Raw genomic sequence first — 19,563 nt, forward strand, 5'->3', positions numbered from 1 at the left:
ATAATAACCTCCAAGAGGACTAAAATAAAGAATTGCTATTCAGATGCGGGCAGCCACAGTGCAATTTTTTATTACTTTTTTTTTAGCTTTTTTTTTTTTTTTTTTTTTTTTTTCTCTTGCAGTGTCTTTTTAAGAGCATCTAAGCACACACACATAAAAAGCTAGAAGGCATGCATTCCGGAGTTATTCCTATGCATATCCCTGCAATAATTTTCCGCTTTCCTTCGATAAAATTGCCAAATAATAATGAATCATTTCATAAATAATGGGTTTAGAAGCTTATCAGGGCAGGCGGGCCACTGCTGGGGTTTTATCTCTCTCGGCCACATTGCAGTAGTGTTCCGCTCTCCATACTAAATAGGAAACTGGACGTGATGTGGAATTAGAGCCTACCCAGCTGAAGCCACCCAACACTTACTACAAATATAGCCGCGATGCGTAGGCCACAAAATGGCTCCACTCACTTTTCCCAATGAAAAGCAAATGGTGAGTAAAGAGGAATCGGCTCTGCAGAGCGCTGGGCGCTGGGGGCAGCGGGATGTGGTTTTGGGGGGCTCCGAAGGGCAGCGGGTGGGCTTTGGGGGGCTTCTGCCCCACGGGAGAGACAGGCGAGTGGGGAAAAAAGACACAAAATCTTCTCCGCGGTTGGATTTTAATCTTTTTTATTCTTTGATGCGGGGTGGGTGAGGAGGAGAGTCTTCTCCTTTGAAATTGTGGGGTGCGGCACCCCCATCGCCCCGGGACCCCCGGGCTGCGGCAGCGGCTGGAACCGGCCGAGGGGGAGCAGGGAGCGAAGAGCCCACCGGGCCCGGGACCCCCAGCCTCTCCCCAGGGAAAAACACCAGGACACGGCCCGGCCGACTGCCAGAACCCGAGCGCTTCTCCCCGAGAGGGGGTCCCCCATATCCCTCCCGCCCCTTCCATTTGGGGCGATTTCCCTACAAAGGGCCGGCAGGAGAGGTGCGCTTTCGGGTTGGAAATTTCCTGCCGATCGGCTGCTGGAAAACAAAAGGATTTTGCGGAGCAGAAACCAGCGGGCGGGGATTTAATGCCCCCCCCTCCATTTTTTCCAAACGAAACCACCCCAATTTAAGGCAAAATACGGCCGATATCTTCGCGGTTTTTTGTATTTCGTTTTTTAACGAAAGCGGGAGCAGACGCCATCGGGATTATTTCTTTTTTTACGACGGGGAAAACCTAATTTTTCGTGATTTCGTTGGCGGGGTGAACCGGCCTCGCCTTCCTGTCTCTCGGCGGCGGGGAGCGGGCTCACTCCGCCGCCCGCCCGGTGTCTGCTGTCGCGATTCCTCGGCCGGGAGCGCGGCCGGTAAACGGCCCCTTGAGGAATTTAATTTGCCCCTTTAGGAATTAAATTTTCCAGCCGGACGCGGGACAAACACCGCCGCGGTCGCCGCTTCGTGCGAGCCCAAAGGGAGAAAAACAACCCCGCGTCCGGCCCCGTCTGTGATTTCCTCCCGGGAAGACCGGGCTTGCAATGTGTCCAAAAAGCCGCCCAATTCACCCCAAATATAGGGCGCTTTTTTTTTCACGCCTTTTTTTCTCTGTGTTTATTTGTTTTTGCACGCCAGGCCATGGCCGTGGCTGGTTGTGGCCCCGTGCTCGCGGCGGTGGCTCCCGGCGGCGGCGGGGGGGACCCGGGGGTGGCCGCTGTCCCCTGTCACAGGGGCCTCCCCGGGGTGCTGTCCCCTCCTTCCCTCTCCCCTGCACCTTTCTCCCTCCACTGATGTCTGGCAATCCGGACCCACGAGATCCACCCTCTCCTTTATTTTTTTTCCTCCCCCTCTTCTCTTCCTCCCAGGATTTAGCAGTTTTATCCCGATGCGGGTGTCCTTCCTCTCTGTAAAGTCGTAAGTACCTTGAGGTGGGAGGAGTAAATTCAGCCTGACACTGAGAGCGCTTTTGTTGAAACAGGAGAGACTTGCGGTGTCCCTACTTAAATATGACACATGTGAGTAATCTCTTCCTATACAATATCGGAATAGGCAATTAGATTTTTCTTTCTAGAGGGCTGGCGGGAAGGGGGCTGGAAGGAAGGCAGAGAACTTGTGCTTCAGGGTGGGTAGTTGTATTTTTTTTTTTAATTTTATTTTCCAGCGCGATAGTGAGATATGGCCAAAAAATTGGTTTGGTCTTTTTTCCTCGCGACTCAGCCTATCAGAAACGAAATAAAAAATTACCTGAGGCGAAGGAGCGAGAAGGATGGGTGGCAGCTCTCTGCTCCGTAAAGCTCCTTACTTATATAGAAAAGAATAACCAACCAAACAAACAAAAAAAATCCAAAAACGAACGAGGGGATACGTGGGAGATAAAGCATAGAAATAGTCACGACATCGCTGCCTGCCCTCGGCGAGAGGTGCCCTGTCGCGACAGCATTTGTTCCATGGCAGAAGGGGGACAATGCTGTGCTCGGCCGCGGCCGGGCCCCTTCCTCCTTCCTGCGGTAGTGAATGCGCGGGGGGATTGGCTCCGTTAGGCGCTGCTTTAACCCCCTCTCCCCCAAAAAGTGATTTCAGGTGTATTTCGATAGTTTATAAATAACAATAAAAATAATCATGGGAGTAGAAGGGGCCGCCCGTGAGGCTAAGGCCGCTGCAGGCAGGCCGGGCCGCGGCTGGACTGGCTTCGCAGGGCAGCAAACACCGCCGGGGAGCTCAAAACGGGGAGAAATAGCCCCAAAATAAGAGCGTGTGTGCTGAGCCTCCTCCGTAATTTGGCCGCATAATTTAACCCGCACCCTCGGCGGCGCTCCGGGCGCTGGCCGAGCCGCCCTGGCTGCAGCAGCCGCCCCGATGGGGCCAGTGTGGCCGGTGTGATCCCCGCGGGGCGCCGGGAGCAGGGAAAGGGAAGGTGGGTCCTGCCTGTCCCTGTCGTGCGGGACAGGAGCGCTGCGAGACGTCAAAGCGCCGCTCCGCCAGGCTCCGTGACGTCACGGCAGGGCCGGGGCGCCCCGTGACGTCACGGCACCGCACGGCTCGGCGGGGTGGGCCAGCAGAACCCCCCCGGTCCCGCCGGCAAACTCCGAATGGTTTGGGGTGACCGGTGACTCCCCCGTTTCTCACGGACGAGGTCTAAGCCCCGAAGCGTTCCCCCCGTCGGGGCGGTGCCCGCGGAAGGGCAAAGCCCCCCCGGTGCCCGGCCGGGGCCGCCCCTGACCGCTGCCTCTCTCCGCAGGACGATGGACAGGCCGCCCGCCCCGCCGCCCCCCAGTGACCCCCGCGATGCCCGCCCCGCCCGGCGGCACGACTCGGAAGCGGAGACCACGAGCGAGCCGGAGAGCAGCCGCGGGGGCATGGAGGCGCCGGCGGACCCCCAGCTGCTGCTCAACGGGGCGGCCAAGGAGGCGGGCCGGCCCTCCCCCGGGCCCCCCGCCGCCCCTGTGCCCGTCATCGAGCTGGTGCGCCGGGGGGGCTCCCTGGACATAAAAAGCCGTGAGGCGGCGGGGGAGGCGATGCAGAGAGCGCCGGGAGCCGAGCCGTGCCGCGCCGCCGAGGCCGCCTGCGAGGCCCGCATGGTGCAGCTGAGCCCCCCCGCGCTCCCGCTGCAGCCCCCCGGCAGGGCCATGCTCTACAACCTGGGCCAGCCGCTGGCCACCATCAACAGGTCCGTGTCTCCCCTATCCCATCCCATCCCGGCGCGGCTTCCCGAGGGCTGCTCGGTGGCGGGGCGGCGGGAGGCGCGGGGCGGAGATGCGGAGCCAGCAGCAGCAGCAGCATCCCTTCCTCCGAGCGCGGGGCTCGTCGCTTAGTCATCGCCGGTTTGCACGCAACTTTGCAAAGAAAGGGAAAAGGAGGAAACATAAAAAGAAAAAAAAAAAAAGCAAAACTCGTTTCTCGAATGAAAAATATTTACAGTGGAAAGGTCCTGGGCAGAGAGAAGGGGTCCGTCAGTAAATGGACGAGAACTGGTTTAGCTCTTCGGAGCTCCCCGGGCTCTCTCTGTCCTCTGACGAGTCCCGCAGATAAGAGCAAGGGACAGCAGAGGCTCTGACAGGGCTGAGCCATCCCGGGGGGTGTGCGGGGACGGATTCCCGCTTCCCGTCCTAGGGAAAGCTGCGGTGCGGTTCCGGCCCGGGTGGACGTGCGTGCCCGCCTGCGGGGGAGCACCAAGCCGCGGGAATGGGGTGGATTTTGCCCTAAAACGCCGGTCTGGAAGCCCCACGCCGCTCACATCCCACACCGGGCAGGCGTCCCCGGCTGCGTGTCCCCGGGCGGCAGCGTGTGGTGTCGCCGCACGACCCCGGGCTGGGATTCGTGAGCCGTGAGCTCTGTCCGAGGTCACGGAGCAGCTCCGCTTCCCGCCGGCTCCGGACGCAGCCCTTCTGGCAGGGGCCGGGCCGGGGGGTGTCGGTGTGTCCTCACGGCCTCTCTGCCTTTCTTTGCAGCGGGTTTTTCGGCGAACCGGACTCCTTCTCCATGTACGGCAGCAACCGGGTGAAGCGGAGACCCTCTCCTTACGAGATGGAGATCACCGACGGTGAGAGCATTTCGCCCCTGCGCCGCCTCTTGGGGGGTCTCCATCTCTGAGGGGGGAAAGTTCCTGCACGATGCCACACTCGGGGATTAAACCCCCAAATAACAAAAGGGCTAAAGCCCCAAACCGTAAAACACGAATGGGATGCCCAAAGAGTCAGGGTGGCTCTCCGGTGAGCAGAGCCCACAGAGGTCCCCAGCAGCGTGCTCGGTGGGTTTGCCTTCCCCCAGCAAAGCAGTTCAGCCCGTGGCTAATTACATCCCTGCTCTGCAAATCGCTTAGAGATTAAACCCGAAAGAAGACACTAAATTTAAGTCTTTGTTGAAGTGCAGATCAGGGCCACTGCAGTGAGATGCTGCGTCTGTAAACCCTTTCAGACAGGAGACGTTCGCACTGCAGACCACAGCCTTGGGCAGAAAGGACAACCTGCTTGTAAAGCGCCTGGGGGCACAGAGCTAGCCCTGTGCTGAGGTCTGCAGCAGCACGATGGGATCGTGGCCGGTCCCTTAATTCAGTGTAAATCCACACGCTGTTCCCGTCTGCCATGGAGAAATATCCCGCGGCAGAGCCTGGGAGGAGATGTGGAAGGTGACATTCTGGTGTTTCAGCAGAGATCCCAAGCGCGGGCATCCCTGTTGGAGCAGCAGGACAATTTCAGAGAACGGAAGGCAGGGAGAGGGCAGGGCAGGATCTGCTGCCTGCTCCCGGCAGCAGGCATGGGGTGTGGGATGCTGTGTGCAAGGGGATATTTGCCCACAGGGTGCTGCCCAGGCAAAGGGACATTTGCAAGCACAATTTGCACGTTGAAAGCTGCCCTGTTTATCTGCGGAGCTAATAGCCCATGCACATGAGATTCGTTGAAATGTGTTTTCTCTTTAGCAACTCTAAACACTGTACGCCAATTGCTGGACAATTAATTTCCCTCCTTTCCAGCTAGCTGTCCCTTTCCTTCTACCCAGCTAATCTAAGATCAAATCATAATCTGCATCACTCTGAAATAATACATCCCGAAATGACAGGCTCAGGGTGTTATCTGCATCCATCAGTCCTCCTCTCCCCACTCTCTGCCCTCCTGCTCCTTTCAGACTGCAGCCCCGTGGGACAGGGGATGTCACAGCCCCAGCACAAGAAGGGCTTTTTGTCTGGGTTTTCATCCTGAGGCTTAGCAGTTACGGAGAAAAGTCCATCAAATCTCAGTGTCTGACTAAAGCTTTAGACTTGCTATTAAATTAGGTATTAAGGATTACAGAAATACTTGGTTGTAACCACGTTTTTGAACATGTGGTTTGATGCAGGTGTACAGATTGGGCCCAAGCCTGCAGGTTCTGGTTCGTGTGAATTTCCAAGACTGGACTCAACATTTTTTTGGGGAAAAATAGGTATCAGATTTTGTTGTCTAAACAGGAGCAATTGAGGTATCTGTGTGGTCTGAGGGGCTTTGCTTGTTGCTCTGATGGTCACCTGCTGTGTGACATCCACAGCACACAGCAGCATCACTCTTAAGGGTCCTCAGCCCTTGGGAGATGCAGAAGGGCAGGAAAGTCGTGCCAGACACTTTGTGTTTTTTTTCTGTAAGAAAACGAGTGGTGGGGTTTTTGCAAGTATTTCTTTATCTGTTTTATGGAAATTTTGTTCCATTTAATACCTTCTTTAAAAATAGCTAGAAGTGGACATAAAAATGTAAAAAGTATCTATAAAAAAGTATATCCTGGAACTTTGGTGGCTCATTTTTTTATTGCTTTTCCTCATATTTCTAATTACAATTTAAAAAGCACCAGTCAATATATAAGGAAAAAATGCAGGCAAGAATTCTCATCCAATTGCTTGAATTAATTATGAGGCAAGTTTCTTTATGAGAAATAGATTTTCCATTATAACACAGCTATGGGGCATTTTAATTTTCTCCATGGCATGACACATTTTGGCCAAAACCTGATCTCTTTCTAAAAGATATGTTTAATTCACTTGGTGCAGAAATCAAAAATTTGAGTGGTGTCAGAATTTGTGCTATATCCTGAAGCTTGATTTGTGTGCCCCTGGATGAAAATGAGCAGGTCTTTTTTTCCCTAATTCCTGACCTATTTATGAATAGATGTCTTTTAGTCATCAACTTTCAGTGAACAGAGACACATGTTTGCAGCCTGTGAAGACTGGAAGTCTATTGAGATTTTATTTTTGTTCTGTGTGGACTCAGCTTCCCTTGAAGGGAGGAAAGTGTGATGGTATCTAATCAGTTAGGACAAGGGATTCCTCTTCTGCTGTGCAAGGTGGGACCTGGAGGTGTAGCTTCTCTAGGATGATTATAAAAAGTCACAGTCAAGGCAGCTGAGAGTTTTGCTAGATAAGAATAAAGGTGTTTAATTGTGCCCTGAGGTGCTGTTTTCACTGGGTGCTGTCAGAGCTGTGCCTTAAATTGCTCACCAGGGCCAGGGACTTGTTCCCAGCAGGAGGGAGAAGTTAGGCAGGTGTTTCACAGTGGGGAATACAGGGGAGAGATTGTGGGAATGGGGATTCCACAGTCCTTTGGAGTGAGACTCACTGATGTGCTACCTGCAAGTCTTTACTTCCCACTCTGTGATGATTTTCATTGTCTGTGATGCTTCCTGTCCTGTGGGAGTTTCTGCCATGGTCATTCTTCCAGATTTTCATGAGATTGTTGTAACCTTCCATTGTTGATGTCTCCTAGAGGAGATGATGGAAAGAATGTAATAACAAAAGCACCTTATAGTAGTGTTCCTTCACATGAGCTGCTTTCCATGGACTCAAGGACCTGCAATCCTGATTTACAGCACAGTACTTTTGGATAGATGTGCTTTTGGGCTTCTTCTAGCACAGAGACAAAACTTTCCTCATGCTAACTGGAGCTACCCTAATGTGCTGAAAGGAGAATTGGTGTGTTTTGTGCATTCATCCTTTGTAGCATCCTCTGTCAGAAACATGGCTGTACAATTTCTCAGGTTTAATTGGAGGTTACATATAATTAGGCCAAATGGACACCTCTAGCAATTGACAGCCCTTTCTCCAATTAGTATCTGAGGGAGTTTTTGCCCTGTGGCAGAGATACATAGAGAGAGCAGGCAGCCCTCAGGTCAGCTGTGAAACTGTTTCATCCTCCCCTGTGATCACCCTTCCAGCAGGACACTGCCTTCACTCTGTGGGTCACATTCCTGCCTGTCCTCATTACTACAGGGTGAATCCCACCACCCTGTCTCATTCAGAGGGCTGGTGGCAATCCTGTGGTCTCTCTCAGCAGGGAAGACCTCTGGATCTCATTTGTCATAGCCTCTGCTCAAGCTAATTTCCTCCTGTCCCAATGGTGTGTCCTTTAGATAACTTTGGGATACAAAATAAAGCCATCTGGTGAGATAAACTTTTAATAGGACCTTTGTTGCTGAGCTACCCTTGTTGATGAGTTGAGATACCCTAAAATTATAGTAGCTTTCTGCATGCATATCATGGCCTAAGCCTTCTTCCTTGGAGAGGCAAATTTAGATATCTGAGCATCTTTGGATGTTATTTGGATATCATCCAAAGAGATGCAGCTCCATTTTTCCCTTCCACTGGATTGAACAGAAGTTACGACTTTCTCAGCTCAACGAGTCAGCTTCCAGTTAGCCAGAAACCCTTTTTTCACTACCTTGCTGATTAAACCTCACTAAAATTAGTCAGTTAGCTGATTTGGGAAACAGTGACCTATTCAGCAAAGTAACACCTGACCTGTTAAGCCCAGCTCCTAATTCTGCATGGTTGGAATTGCAGGTCCCCACACGAAAGTGGTTCGCCGCATTTTTACCAACAGCAGGGAGAGATGGAGGCAGCAGAACGTCAACGGGGCCTTCGCAGAGCTGCGCAAGCTCATCCCCACCCACCCGCCCGACAAAAAACTGAGCAAGAACGAGATTTTGCGCCTGGCCATGAAATACATCAACTTCCTGGCCAAGCTGCTCAACGACCAGGAGGAAGAAGGAAACCAAAGGGGCAAAGTGAACAAAGACTCGGGGATAGTCCAGGAAGACCTCCTGCAGGACATGTTGTCCCCCAACTCTAGCTGTGGAAGTTCTCTGGACGGAGCGGCGAGCCCGGACAGCTTCACGGAAGAGCACGAGGCGCTGGACTCGAAGCACACGCGGAACCTGCACCACGCCATCCTCCCCGTAGAAGGCAACGCGCAGCGGTGATGATCCTCACTCTGCTCCCGAAGCACCACGGAGGAGAGGCCAGGCCTGGCTGTGCAGTTGCTGGAACTTGTGCTTGTGGGATTTGTGACTCTGCCTTTCCCTGGGAGCTTGGGCTGCCTGCTCTCCCCAGCCCGGGGTGGAGCGGCCGGCGCGTTGGCTGAGGACAAGAGCAACCCAGATGGACGTTGGGGGTTTAGGTACGCGACCGTACAAAGAAGAAAAGCGTTGAAGTCATCTTCGTTGTACAGAACTGCTCGGGATGGGACTCTGAGGAGGGCAAGGAGACGTGGCTGGTGCCTCTCCAGCATTTAGAGGGTTCTCAGACCGCTTGATGACGTCTCTTTTCAAACAGTCATCTGGGTGAGACATGGAACTCCTCTATCCCTGCCGGAGGAGGTCACCGGTGCTTTCCAGCTCCACGTGGTGCTGGAAACTGCTGCATCACACCAGCTTTGCAGCACTTCTCCAGCCTGTGGCACATCCAGCTGGTCTGAGCAGGAGCTTGGCCACATGCTCCTGCTGTCCGAGAGCTTCTGACTGTATCTTTTTAAAGAGGTGAAAAAACACCCTCAGCATAAGAACTATTAAAAGGATTTAGACTATTTCTTTTTCTCTCCTTTTTTCTTTTTTCTTTTTTTTCTTCCTCCCTTTCTTCCTTTCCCTTCTATCTAATTTTGGATTGTTTGGGGTTGTTGTATTTATGGCGTAGGATTACTTCTGTTTAACACTGTCATGCAGTATCCACTGAATGAAAAGGTACATAGGTGTTTTCTGCCACCCTCCCAGTCCCTGATTTTTCTGCTGGTAACACTCAGCAGCTGTGTTTCAAGCCTGCTGTGCTCTCCTAGACTTTTCCCTGTGGTTTCTGTAGGGCCAGAGCTTCTCTCAAGAAAGACGAATCTCAGAGTTGGTAAGGGAAAACAATATTTGCTAGTGAAGTATCTCCTTGGACTGGGGATTTTTAAATTAAAAAAAAAAGAAAAAAAAAAGGGAAAAGGAGTCAATGATGTATCAACAGTGTGTACATAGGGTTATAAAAGGGTTTTAATGACATGCTTTGATTTTTTTGGTTTTATTGTGTGAAAATGGTGGTTCAGCTGTGCTGATGCCCACAGTGTGGACAATAGTGCTGAATTTATGCTGGCATTAGGAAGGTCCTCACCTGTCGAGGCTGATGGGAATCCACAGCCTCTCTGAATCTTGTAGGGAAGCAGTAAAAACAGTGGTGGGATTAGCCTCCATTCCTGAGTGCTCAAACTGCTGCAAAACTGAGCTCTGTGGCTGAGCTGATCCCTCTGATCCTGCTGCCCCCCAGGAGGGTGTTTGGGAAACAGGAGCACAGGGGAGCAGGAGGCTGCTGCTGTGGTGGCTGGGAGCTGAGAACCACACTGTGCCATCACCTGCATCCCTCACCAGCACCCCTCCTGGTGCCTGATGGAGCAATTGCCCCAAGCCCATCCTCTCCCTCTGCAGAGATGCCAAGGCACAGAAATTTCTACTATGATACGTTAAAAAAACAAAACAAAACACCCACACACAAACATCCTTTGGAAGGGAATAAATCTTTTCGAGCAGGGGTATTTTCCACTGCACTCATGCCTTCCCAAGGATGCTGAGGTACAAGGGAACACAGAGAATTTGAGTGGGTGTCTGCAAGGCTTAATTCAGAGCCCTGTCATTTCCATCCCTGCTTGGTTTTGATGCCTCTTTGTAAATAATAGGTAAGAGTCTGGCGTGTGGCTTGGCATGTTAGGCAGAATTAGTTGCCTGGGAAGGGATCCTGGCCCATGAAAGGATTTCTAGCACAGTCCCGTAATTCTTGGAAAGCACCAATCTCTCCCATCTTAAAATGAGGGGAAGGAGGAAAATTCTTGGGTCTGGATTGCCTGTGCATGGGGGTTTTCACTCGAGGGAGTTACCTGCAGAGCTGGGCCAGGGAAGGTGCTGGCAGGTGAGGAAGCAGTGCTGAGGAAGAGGTTTGGACTGGTACTGGTGCCAGGGGTAGGAGAGACAAGCAGGGAGGGCTGCCAGGGGGGAGGGAGGTGCTGTCACACAGGTAAAGCCGTTCCTGGTTCCAAAATACCCCTGGGTGATGAGGTATGTAGGGTTTTGTTATTAAAGCATCACTAGAAAAAAGAATTCACCCATCCTCAGAAACTCCTCATTCCACACAAACTCATTACTCCTCGGTAGCTGAACAGTTGGGAAAATGGTACAACCGTGGCAGCATCCCCAAACGCCCCTGCAGGGAGTGCCGCGGGCCTCCCGGGGTATGTACAGTTGTACTTTAATTGTGATTTGAATGGTACATTTCCTCTGCCCACCTCTCCTCCTGCCTGCTTCATCTCTCGCTGTGTGGACCATCATCCCCCATCCCCGTTGGAAGCAGCGCCCTGGGGCAATGTCGTACCGTGTGAGTGAATTTCCTGCCTTACGAATTTTGGTTTTTTCAGCCCCGTCCCTTTCTCTGCCGCCCTCCCCTTGGATTTCTGCATTTTTTCTGCAGAAATGAAGTAACCAGACCTGGTACCCTGAGTCTCAACCCACTGTGGATGTGCTATTTAGACAACACATTTGTTGTAATGTGTGTGTATATATAAATATATATATATAATGAATATATCAAGAATATTTCTAAATAAAGTTTTACAAAGCAGCCTCCACTCGCTGTCTGCCTCTGTCCCACCTCACCATCTGAATCCATCATTACTTTGGTATTTCATCCCTGAAACATGGGATGAAGATGCCAGGGTCGCCCATCCCCAAGCCAGCCAAAGACACAAACAGGCAGCAAAAAACGTTGCAAAAGGATCTGCTAATCTTTTTTTCTTGCTTGACTCACACCGTCCAGCCTGGGCTGGGCTTGTGCAGAGGGAGCAGGCGGGAGGAAGAGCGCGGGGCCGGCAGGAAGGAAGGCGGGCGATGAAGCAATGCCCAGCCGCAGGCGAGCGTTACCAGCCACCCCCACCTTACCCCCAGAGTGTTTTTTGCAGGTCCCCCAAAGGCTCCAGTGGCCTTTTCCCTTCTTTTGGCAAGGCTGACTGTGCAAGGAAGGGGCTGCTGGGGGCCATGCTGCTTCCCTTTGCACCCTGGCAAGCATTCGGCCATGATTTAACAGGCAACGAGAGTAATTCCTCTTTTTTTTAGAAGGAAATTATCACAGCCATGTGCATAAGTGCTTTTTAAAAAATACAGCATTAATTAGGGAGTGTTTACAGGCTAAGTGGTCCATTAAACATGCGTGTGTTTACATATATCTATATCTACATTTCTTTTATATATATTTTTTATCTATGTACCTACAGCACCATGCTGCTGATGGCTGACACCATACTGAGCACGGAGCAGATGAGCAGGAATTGCACCACAAGTATTTTCTTGTCTTTAATTTCTATGAATTTCAGAGTCATTATCTGTTTAAACAGAGCTCTTTAGAGCATCTCGTGCTTTTTTTAAAGCATCCCCCCCAAAAGCTTAGCTGCTAACCCCTCCTCCCCAGCAGCCTGGCAGCCAATACTTGCTTTTAAAATTTCTGGGTGAGATTTCCCCCCAAGGTGAAAGAGGGAACCCCTTCAGCCTGGGGTGCAGGGAGCCCTGTCCAGACACAGATGAAGGGCATGGGGGTTCCCTCCACAGCCAGGTTGAGCAAAGCCCCTGCAGCCAGGACAGGGCTGGTTTCATCCCAGGCACTGGGACAAGGCGTGGGGCAGGTGTGGGGCAGTGTGTGGCTGCTGGGTGTTTATCTGGACTTGGGAGATCACGGCTGCACATCTGGTTTAACGCCTGTCTCCCATCCTACTGCCAGCCCAGCAAGAGCTGATAGCTCACCCTCCAGTTATCTCTGCCTCCCACCTCTGGCTCTCTCCCTCCCTCCTTCCATTGCCAGGACAATTCTCCTTTCCCCTCCTCCTTCTGCTTGTTTGTTTTCTTCAAGTAAAATGTCCTTGATGGCCACAAGTCTTTTGCAACCAGCAAAGGGAAAAACACCCTCAGGCTGAAGGCTTCAAACCACTCTGTGCACATTTATAGGTTCTATAACCTGTGGAAAGAGCTGAAAGGCTTCCAATGCCACCTGCTCCATGGTGGGATGGTCAATGTGCATCTCTCCTGGTTGCCCCTGGTTGTGGGGTGACCCTGGGTGCTGCTCTGCTGGGACAGGCTCCAGGGCTGTGTCCCCAGGGTTGGTGGCTTCATGTTGGCCATGCTGGAAAGAGCATCCTTCTTCCAGCATCCTCTTCCTCAGGGTATCTGGACCTTCCTGCTGCTTGGCCACCAAGATGCAAATGTCACAGAAGGCAGCAGACATCACCTGCCTTTGTGTTCCTTTTAAAAAATAATTTTTTGAAAGCCCTTCCCATTCTTGTCTTCCAATGGAAAATTTAATTAATTTCTCATAAAATGGGAATTTCCTTTTACAATCACGTTGCATTGCAAATGGTGATGTGCACTGCTCTGTGGATTCAAATACATGGTGAAAAACCCCAAACCAACCTGGTTTTCTCTCTGTTTATGCAAAACAGAAAAGAAAGTTGGGAAAAACACCCTAAGGTCCTGGTTTTCACAGCACAGGAGGAATCAGTGCAGCAGGGCAATAGCCTGGTTGTCATGGATGGCATTGCCCCCAGCTGGGGCAGTGCTGGGGTTCACCTCTCACTGGTGGCACCACAAGGGGATGGGGGTTCTGGTCTGGAGTGCAGGAAATTTTTGGGCAAAGAGTGGTACCTTCACAACCTTGAAACAGATGCATTTAGTAGTATTTTGTTCATGCAGTTTTCTAATATGTCCCAGGAACTCGGTGACATTCAGGCTTCCAGTGGCAGAAAATTTCCCTTACCAGTGCATGGATGACTCTGGGGAGTGAGAACAGAGGGGACTTGACATTGAGACAGAATCGAATTAAAAACCAGAGAGAAGGTGGGAGGATTGCATATGTCCAAGACAAAGAAACAAGAAACACAAAACCCCAAAATCACCCCTAAATTTGGGCAGCTTCTATTTTCAGTTTTTAATTACAGCCTTTCTGGCAAAGCCACGTTGAGGGCAGCCTGCACTGGCAGCCCTGCCTGGGAACACCGCCGAAGCCAGGAGCAAGGACCTGCTTCATTAAGGGCATTCCCACATAATTGAATCAAATATGCTCACGGAAACGACAGGACCCAAACATTCCCACCCCGGCAGCCGATGAGAAAGCTTCTCCTCTTCGCTGCGACGGACCAGTGACAACAGGAGGGAGTAATTTATGGCTCTCTGGGACTGCTCGATCTGCTCTTCATCCCGGGGCTCATCCCTGACATTCCCACCGCCACACAAAGGCTGCAGCCGGCCGGAGGTGCCCAGGGGACACCGCGCTGTCACACGCAGAAAGGAGATGAGAAGCGAGCAGGATTCTCTCTCTCTCTCTCTCCTCCCAGCCTTATTCTTTCTCTCTGGTCCTCCAGTCTCTCCTTTCGCCTTATTTCTCACTCCTCGTTTTCTTTTAGTTTCCATCCCAAAATCGGGATGGGAGAGCAGAGCTAGGGATGGATGGGAAAGACTGAGGATGCTCTGAAACCGCAGGGGCTCAGGAGTGGGGGACCTGCAGCGCTGATGGGGATGCAGGAAACCTCCTGAGCGGGGCGGGGTGTCCAACAGGCAATTTCAAACTTGTCCCCCCGGTAGACGTTCCTTTTCCCCTGCTCTCGGAGCTATTCTCAGCCGCCCCAGTGACCTTTCCGGGGAACAATTTACTATTGTGTTTTGGTGAAGCCCGGCCTCTATTTTTACACTCTGTTTTGCTGATGCGGGCGCAGGGAGCGAGACGGGAATCCAGCAGGAAATGGGAGGGAGCGTCTGGAGCAAGGCTAGAACTGCCCCGGCGCTTTGATGTGCTGTGGCCGAATCCGTCCGGCAGCACGTGGTGGGGCCTTGGGGCTTCTCTGTCTGCCCATCCCTCTGGTAAATCCTGCTCGGCACCAGCTTAACCTGGCCGTGCCAAGGCGGGAATGGCTCCTGCAGCAAAGGGATTTTGGTAAAGAGGCTGGCAAAGCCGCTGTGGTGCTGCACTCCCCAGTGCAGGCACCGCACAATGAAAGGCAGCGTTCTGTGGGCATTGCGCTGCTCGAGGAGTGCTGGAAAGAAGGGAAGGAGGTGACTTGCGGACTGGGCTAGGAGAGGTTTAAGGACTTGCCCAAGGCAGTCCGGGAAAGCAGAGCATCCTGGGTTGCATCACGCGAAATGAGCAGGCTGGAGGTGGCAGGTCTTCGTGTGAGGTGGTGTCAAACCTCGGTCCTTCCTGATGTGAGACCTGGAGCTGGGCTGGCCGGGAGTGAATGGCTCAAAAAATGCCAAGCATCACAGCCTAGAGCAGCTGGGGAAGCGCGGCTGCCTGCATGCTCTGTGCACCTTGTGTTTGTGGCAGGGAACAGCAGAGTCCCGCTCCAGATGTAAGTCTGGGAAGATGGCCAAAGGCCAGGGAAGGGAAGGGAGTGTGTCCAGTCCTGCAGCTGTTCTGCTTCCACCACTGTCCCACCTGCAGCACAGGCCCTAGGATACCAACAGCCCTGCTGCCCAGGGTTTGCCCAGAGCTCACAGAAACCAGAGGCAAGGTCCTTCTGCACGTCTGAAGGGTCCAGCCATGGTTTCACCTGCTGCCCTTTTTAGGCTGCCCAGAAGGGCATGTAAGCAAGGGAATGCTTTACAGCAGCTGTCCCATCTCCAGAGCACTTCACCTGCTGTGATATCCCTTCACACACTGCTGAGGCTGAAAAAAGACATCAACACCATCTCAGTCATGTGTCCTGCAACCACCCAGCATGGCAGCGCTGCTGCTCTGAGCATCCAATTGCTCCATCCCCGGGAATGGAGCCCATGACATGCTCATACGTGTGTCCCCTGCCCCCTGCACGCTGCCCTGCTGGTTGTCCCCACCAGAGAAAACACCAGGATGCTTTTGCCTTTGCCTGACCTGAGCAGAAATCACTCACAAGCTGCTCCCTGCCTCATCCTAGCAAACCCTGAGCTGCTTTTTCCCCTCAAGTGGCCCCAAACGAACAAGAGTAGGTGCTGGATGTTTTTCCCAGGGTGTTTCCAGGGCGGCAGGAAGGCTGAGCTGAGCTGAGCCGTTGCTCCTATCTCGGCTCTCTGCCCGTCCCTGGGACCACCACCCTCCAGCTGCCTCCACCCCGCTCCGAGCTGCTCCCCTCTATCGCAGCGTGCAGGTGCGGCGGGATGGGGATAAAGCCCTACAGCCACACACCCTAAGGGGCAGGCAGAAGGGTGGTGTGAGCCGGAGCGTCTGTTCCCTCCAGCGGGACACTCTCCCTTCGCTGGCAATGCCAACGCCACAGCCCTGCCCGCTGCTCGGCTCTCCAGCAGGAGCTCGCAGGCTGCGCCTTCCCAGTGCCATGTCCCGCGGGTCGCATCGGGTCTGTCCCACGCGGGGTCCCACCCGAGCCCCTCGCCGAGCCCGGGCGGCCGCTGCTCTCCCCGGGCCGCCGCCGCCGGGCTGGAGCCTCCTTTGAACAGGTCTGGGGGAAGCCCTGCTGGCAGATAAATGGCACATCAAACCCACCGCAGCACCAGCGCTTCCTGCCCGCGGGGCGAGGCCGAGCCGGGGCGGAACGGGGGCAGAGCCAAAGCGGTGCCGGAGCAGACTCGGAGCAGCTCTAAAGCAGAGCCGGGGCGGAACCGGGGCAGAGCGAAAGTGGAGCCGGACCCGGAGTAGAGCCGGAGTAGAGCCGGAGCAGAGCCGGAGTAGAGCTGGAGCCGGAGCGGACCCACCCACCACTCCCCGCCGCTGCCGCCAGAGGGCGCCGCCCCCGCCCCGAGCAGCCCCGCGGGAGCGCAGCGTCCGCATCGAGTTTTAATAGCAGAGTTTAATGTTTTCTTGGAGTTTTGCAAATAAAGTGTGTTCGAGACTGTCCTTTCCTTTCTTCCTTTTTCTTTTTCCTTCTCCTTTCTTCTCTACTTTCTCCCATCCCCTTTCTCCCTTTCTCCCGTCCTCCCGTTCTCCATTCCTCCCTCTCCATGCGCTTTCTCTCCTCTCTTCCATCCCCTTTCTCCCTTTCTCCCGTTCTCCATTCCTCCCTCTACTTTTCCCGACTTCCACCCTGTACAGGTCTTCCTGCGGTTACCACACACCGACAATCGTGTTAAACCCAATCTATTTGAACACTGAAGCTATTTTCCAGCAGAATTTTCTATTGTGGGGTAGAAAGATAGAGAGACAGGTTGGGGCTCTGGAGGTCTCAGTGCTGTCTGCAGGTCCCCACACCCTGGAATGTGAGGGCAGAGGGTTCTGTGTCTGTGGTCACCAGTTCCCTGTTGGTTCTGCCAGAGGAGCACAGGCAGCTGAGTCTCCGGGGATTTCAGCAGAGGTGAGGTGACCCTGTGAAGACTCACACTTCCCAGAGGGAGCACTGGTGGCTGTGCCAATGCCCTGTTATTTACTGAGCTCTAATTAATGTCCTGCCCAGTCCTGGAAACAGCCTCTCCTCCTCAGTCCCAGGCAAAGGCATCTCTCAGGGGTCTTCACCTTCTGTCCTCAAAACCTGTTCAGGGCTGGATGAGAGCGCAGCCTGTTCTGAGCTGTTCAGCACAGTTTGGCACTGTTCAGCCCTTTCCCATCAAACCTGTCCCTCCTGCAGCAGCCCAGGATCTCTGTCCCCATCTCATGGTACCCAGCTTGGCTGCAGCAGCATCCTGGGGCAGCTGGCAGCCTTTAACTTTCAAGTCTTCAGGAATGGCTTAAGGTTCCCAAAAAGCTTCCCTAAGTTCAATATTCTCTGAGAAATGCCTCTTTCGGCCCTTGGACTCCCGTGAAATCCCTCTGGCCTTTCCATGTCCCTCCCACTCCCTGCTCCAGCAACAGAAGCCACTGCTCAGAGGAGATGATGACATGACATTTCCCATCTCCTCCGTTACCTGCATCTGTTTGCTTGCATGGCAGCCAGAAATGTGACTTCATGCACTCGATCCTTTTCCCCTGCCCTTTATTTTTCATTTCTTTTTCTACCAGCCCAAGGCTCCCGCCTGTTGCAGGATCGAGGGGGAAGCATCCCGGCCAAATCGTGCCCCTGTGTTATGGTAATCGCGGCTGCCACCCAGCAGATGCGGCTGGCTGAAATAAAAAGGCTGTTTGACAGGCACGGAGAAGGAGAGGGGAGCTTTTGTTTGGCACTCGCCGGGGCTGGAGTACACTTGTAAAGCAACAACTGGAGCTCGTTGAAAAGAAGTGGAGGTTATTAGATTCATTTCACTTGCTGCCGATGGCTCTATGATTTTCTTCCCTTCATAGTCCAGGCAAAACCCCTGGTGCTGAGGAGGGAGAGGAGAGAAATGCCACATGAAAATCTACTGCCTCTGCTGCTGACCATGGGAATACATAGGGCTGGTGCCTGCTGGCAGAGTTCTGGTTGATTGGACCCCAGAGATCCAGGATGCTCAGGCTGACGTCCTGTTCTGGGGATGATCCTCACTCTGCCCAGGGCCTTTCCTTTTTCTCAGTAAGGTTGTGGGGCTGGAGGAAGGAAATCACCATCCTAGATGGTGCTGAGCAGGGATGTCCTACTGAAATCAGGCTCTTCTCTGCCCATTGGGGACCTAGACAGTCATGCAGGGGTGTCCTCCTCATGGGACATGACCTTCCCCAAAGCTCCCCTACCTTCCACGAGGCTTGGTCCTGCCTGTTGTGAGACAGCAAAGTTAAGAAGACTCAAGGGCACACTTAATTGTGCTTGTAGCTATCAAAACACGGGGTTTGCCACCAGCAAAGGAGCCCCAGAATTCGTCAGAGCTTGGACAGCAACGGGTTGCTGATGGGGAGGAAAGAAATTCAAGTGACTACAGGAGTTGGGATGACATAAATCCTCATCCTTGGGGGTTATAATCTCATTTTGAAGTGTTGCAGTTTTGGGTGGGAGAATGACAGAAGGTAGTACCATGGGGGTTTTGTCTTCCCCCAGGTAAGTGGGGACAAGGAAATTATTAGATGGGTTGGAATTCTGTCCATGCTTCCCTCCACCTCCCTATCTATCCCTCTGTCTCGATGCATCTCTCACCAGCACTCTTTGCTCTGAAAAACAGCAGCAATCCCCTTCAGAAGCCAGGAATAAAATCAATACATTCCCTCTCCAATTCAGGTAGCTGCCCATAAATCTTCCCAGCTTCAGGCTGGTCTCCTAGGACTCCCACATCAGTTGGGAACCTATTTAATCAGCTGAGATGATCAGTGCTGCTTGTTGCCGAAAGGCCCTTTGAACTCTTTGTCTCCTCGTTGAATGATGCTTGAATCCCGGGAGGGTTTAGCCAGACTGGCCCATTCTGTGTGACAAGTGTCAGGTTCACGATGCCAGGAGCTGGCAGAGCCCACCAAAGCCTGTCTGCGAGCCCAGGGTGCTGAGAAGAGTCACAGCCTCTCTCAAAGCTTTTATCACCACATCTTCCTGTGGCCCCTCACTTGGCTCTCTGCAAAGCTCCATAAACCCACACCAGCATGAAGAGCCTGGTGCCAGGGGAGGAGAATTATAGCTCTTTTTGGGAAGGTTTGGCAAGGGGTATGAAATCACACTCCCCCCTCCTGGGGCTGCAGGCTTGATTTTCAGCATATTTTAGTGCATTTTATGTTTTAGCTGGTTGGGAATCAATCCCATGCAGTAGCTTTGCTGAGAGACTTCTGGAAGATGTTTTCCATGCTGGTCCAGCCCTTGGAAACATGGGATTCAGCATCACTCAGGGTTTCACCTCCACAAAACTAATCTAGAGCTGCCCCAAAGCAGCAGGACTCTTGGATCAGTTGTCAACCAGAGAAAGGCTGAAGTGCCACCTTCAACAGCCAGGATTGTCCTCTAGGATGTGCTGAAGTTGTGCTGGATGTGGCTGCTCCTGCCTCCCCAAGAGCCTCCAAGCAGCCCAGCCT

The 19,563-nt window shown here is 53.0% G+C and overlaps 1 protein-coding gene across 3 annotated transcripts; it reads left to right on the top strand.

Moving 5' to 3' along the window:
- The first annotated feature begins 313 nt into the window (after positions 1-313).
- TAL1 (TAL bHLH transcription factor 1, erythroid differentiation factor) lies at positions 314-11,325 on the top strand. Of its 3 annotated transcripts, XM_085067660.1 has the most exons (6): positions 319-486; positions 1,820-1,969; positions 3,193-3,621; positions 4,403-4,494; positions 5,787-5,870; positions 8,251-11,325. In XM_085067660.1, coding segments are annotated over exons 2-6 (1,026 nt in total). In that variant the 5' UTR covers positions 319-486; positions 1,820-1,967; the 3' UTR covers positions 8,670-11,325. The 3 variants fall into 3 exon arrangements, with proteins under 3 accessions (XP_084923785.1, XP_084923786.1, XP_084923787.1); XM_085067659.1 differs by lacking the exon at positions 1,820-1,969 and having other exon boundaries at positions 314-486; XM_085067661.1 differs by lacking the exons at positions 1,820-1,969; positions 5,787-5,870 and having other exon boundaries at positions 324-486.
- Positions 11,326-19,563: the final 8,238 nt, after the last annotated feature.

The sequence above is a fragment of the Lichenostomus cassidix genome, chromosome 8, assembly GCF_008360975.1.
Source record: "Lichenostomus cassidix isolate B80296 chromosome 8, HeHo_3.0, whole genome shotgun sequence".
Lineage (NCBI taxonomy): Eukaryota > Metazoa > Chordata > Aves > Passeriformes > Meliphagidae > Lichenostomus > Lichenostomus cassidix.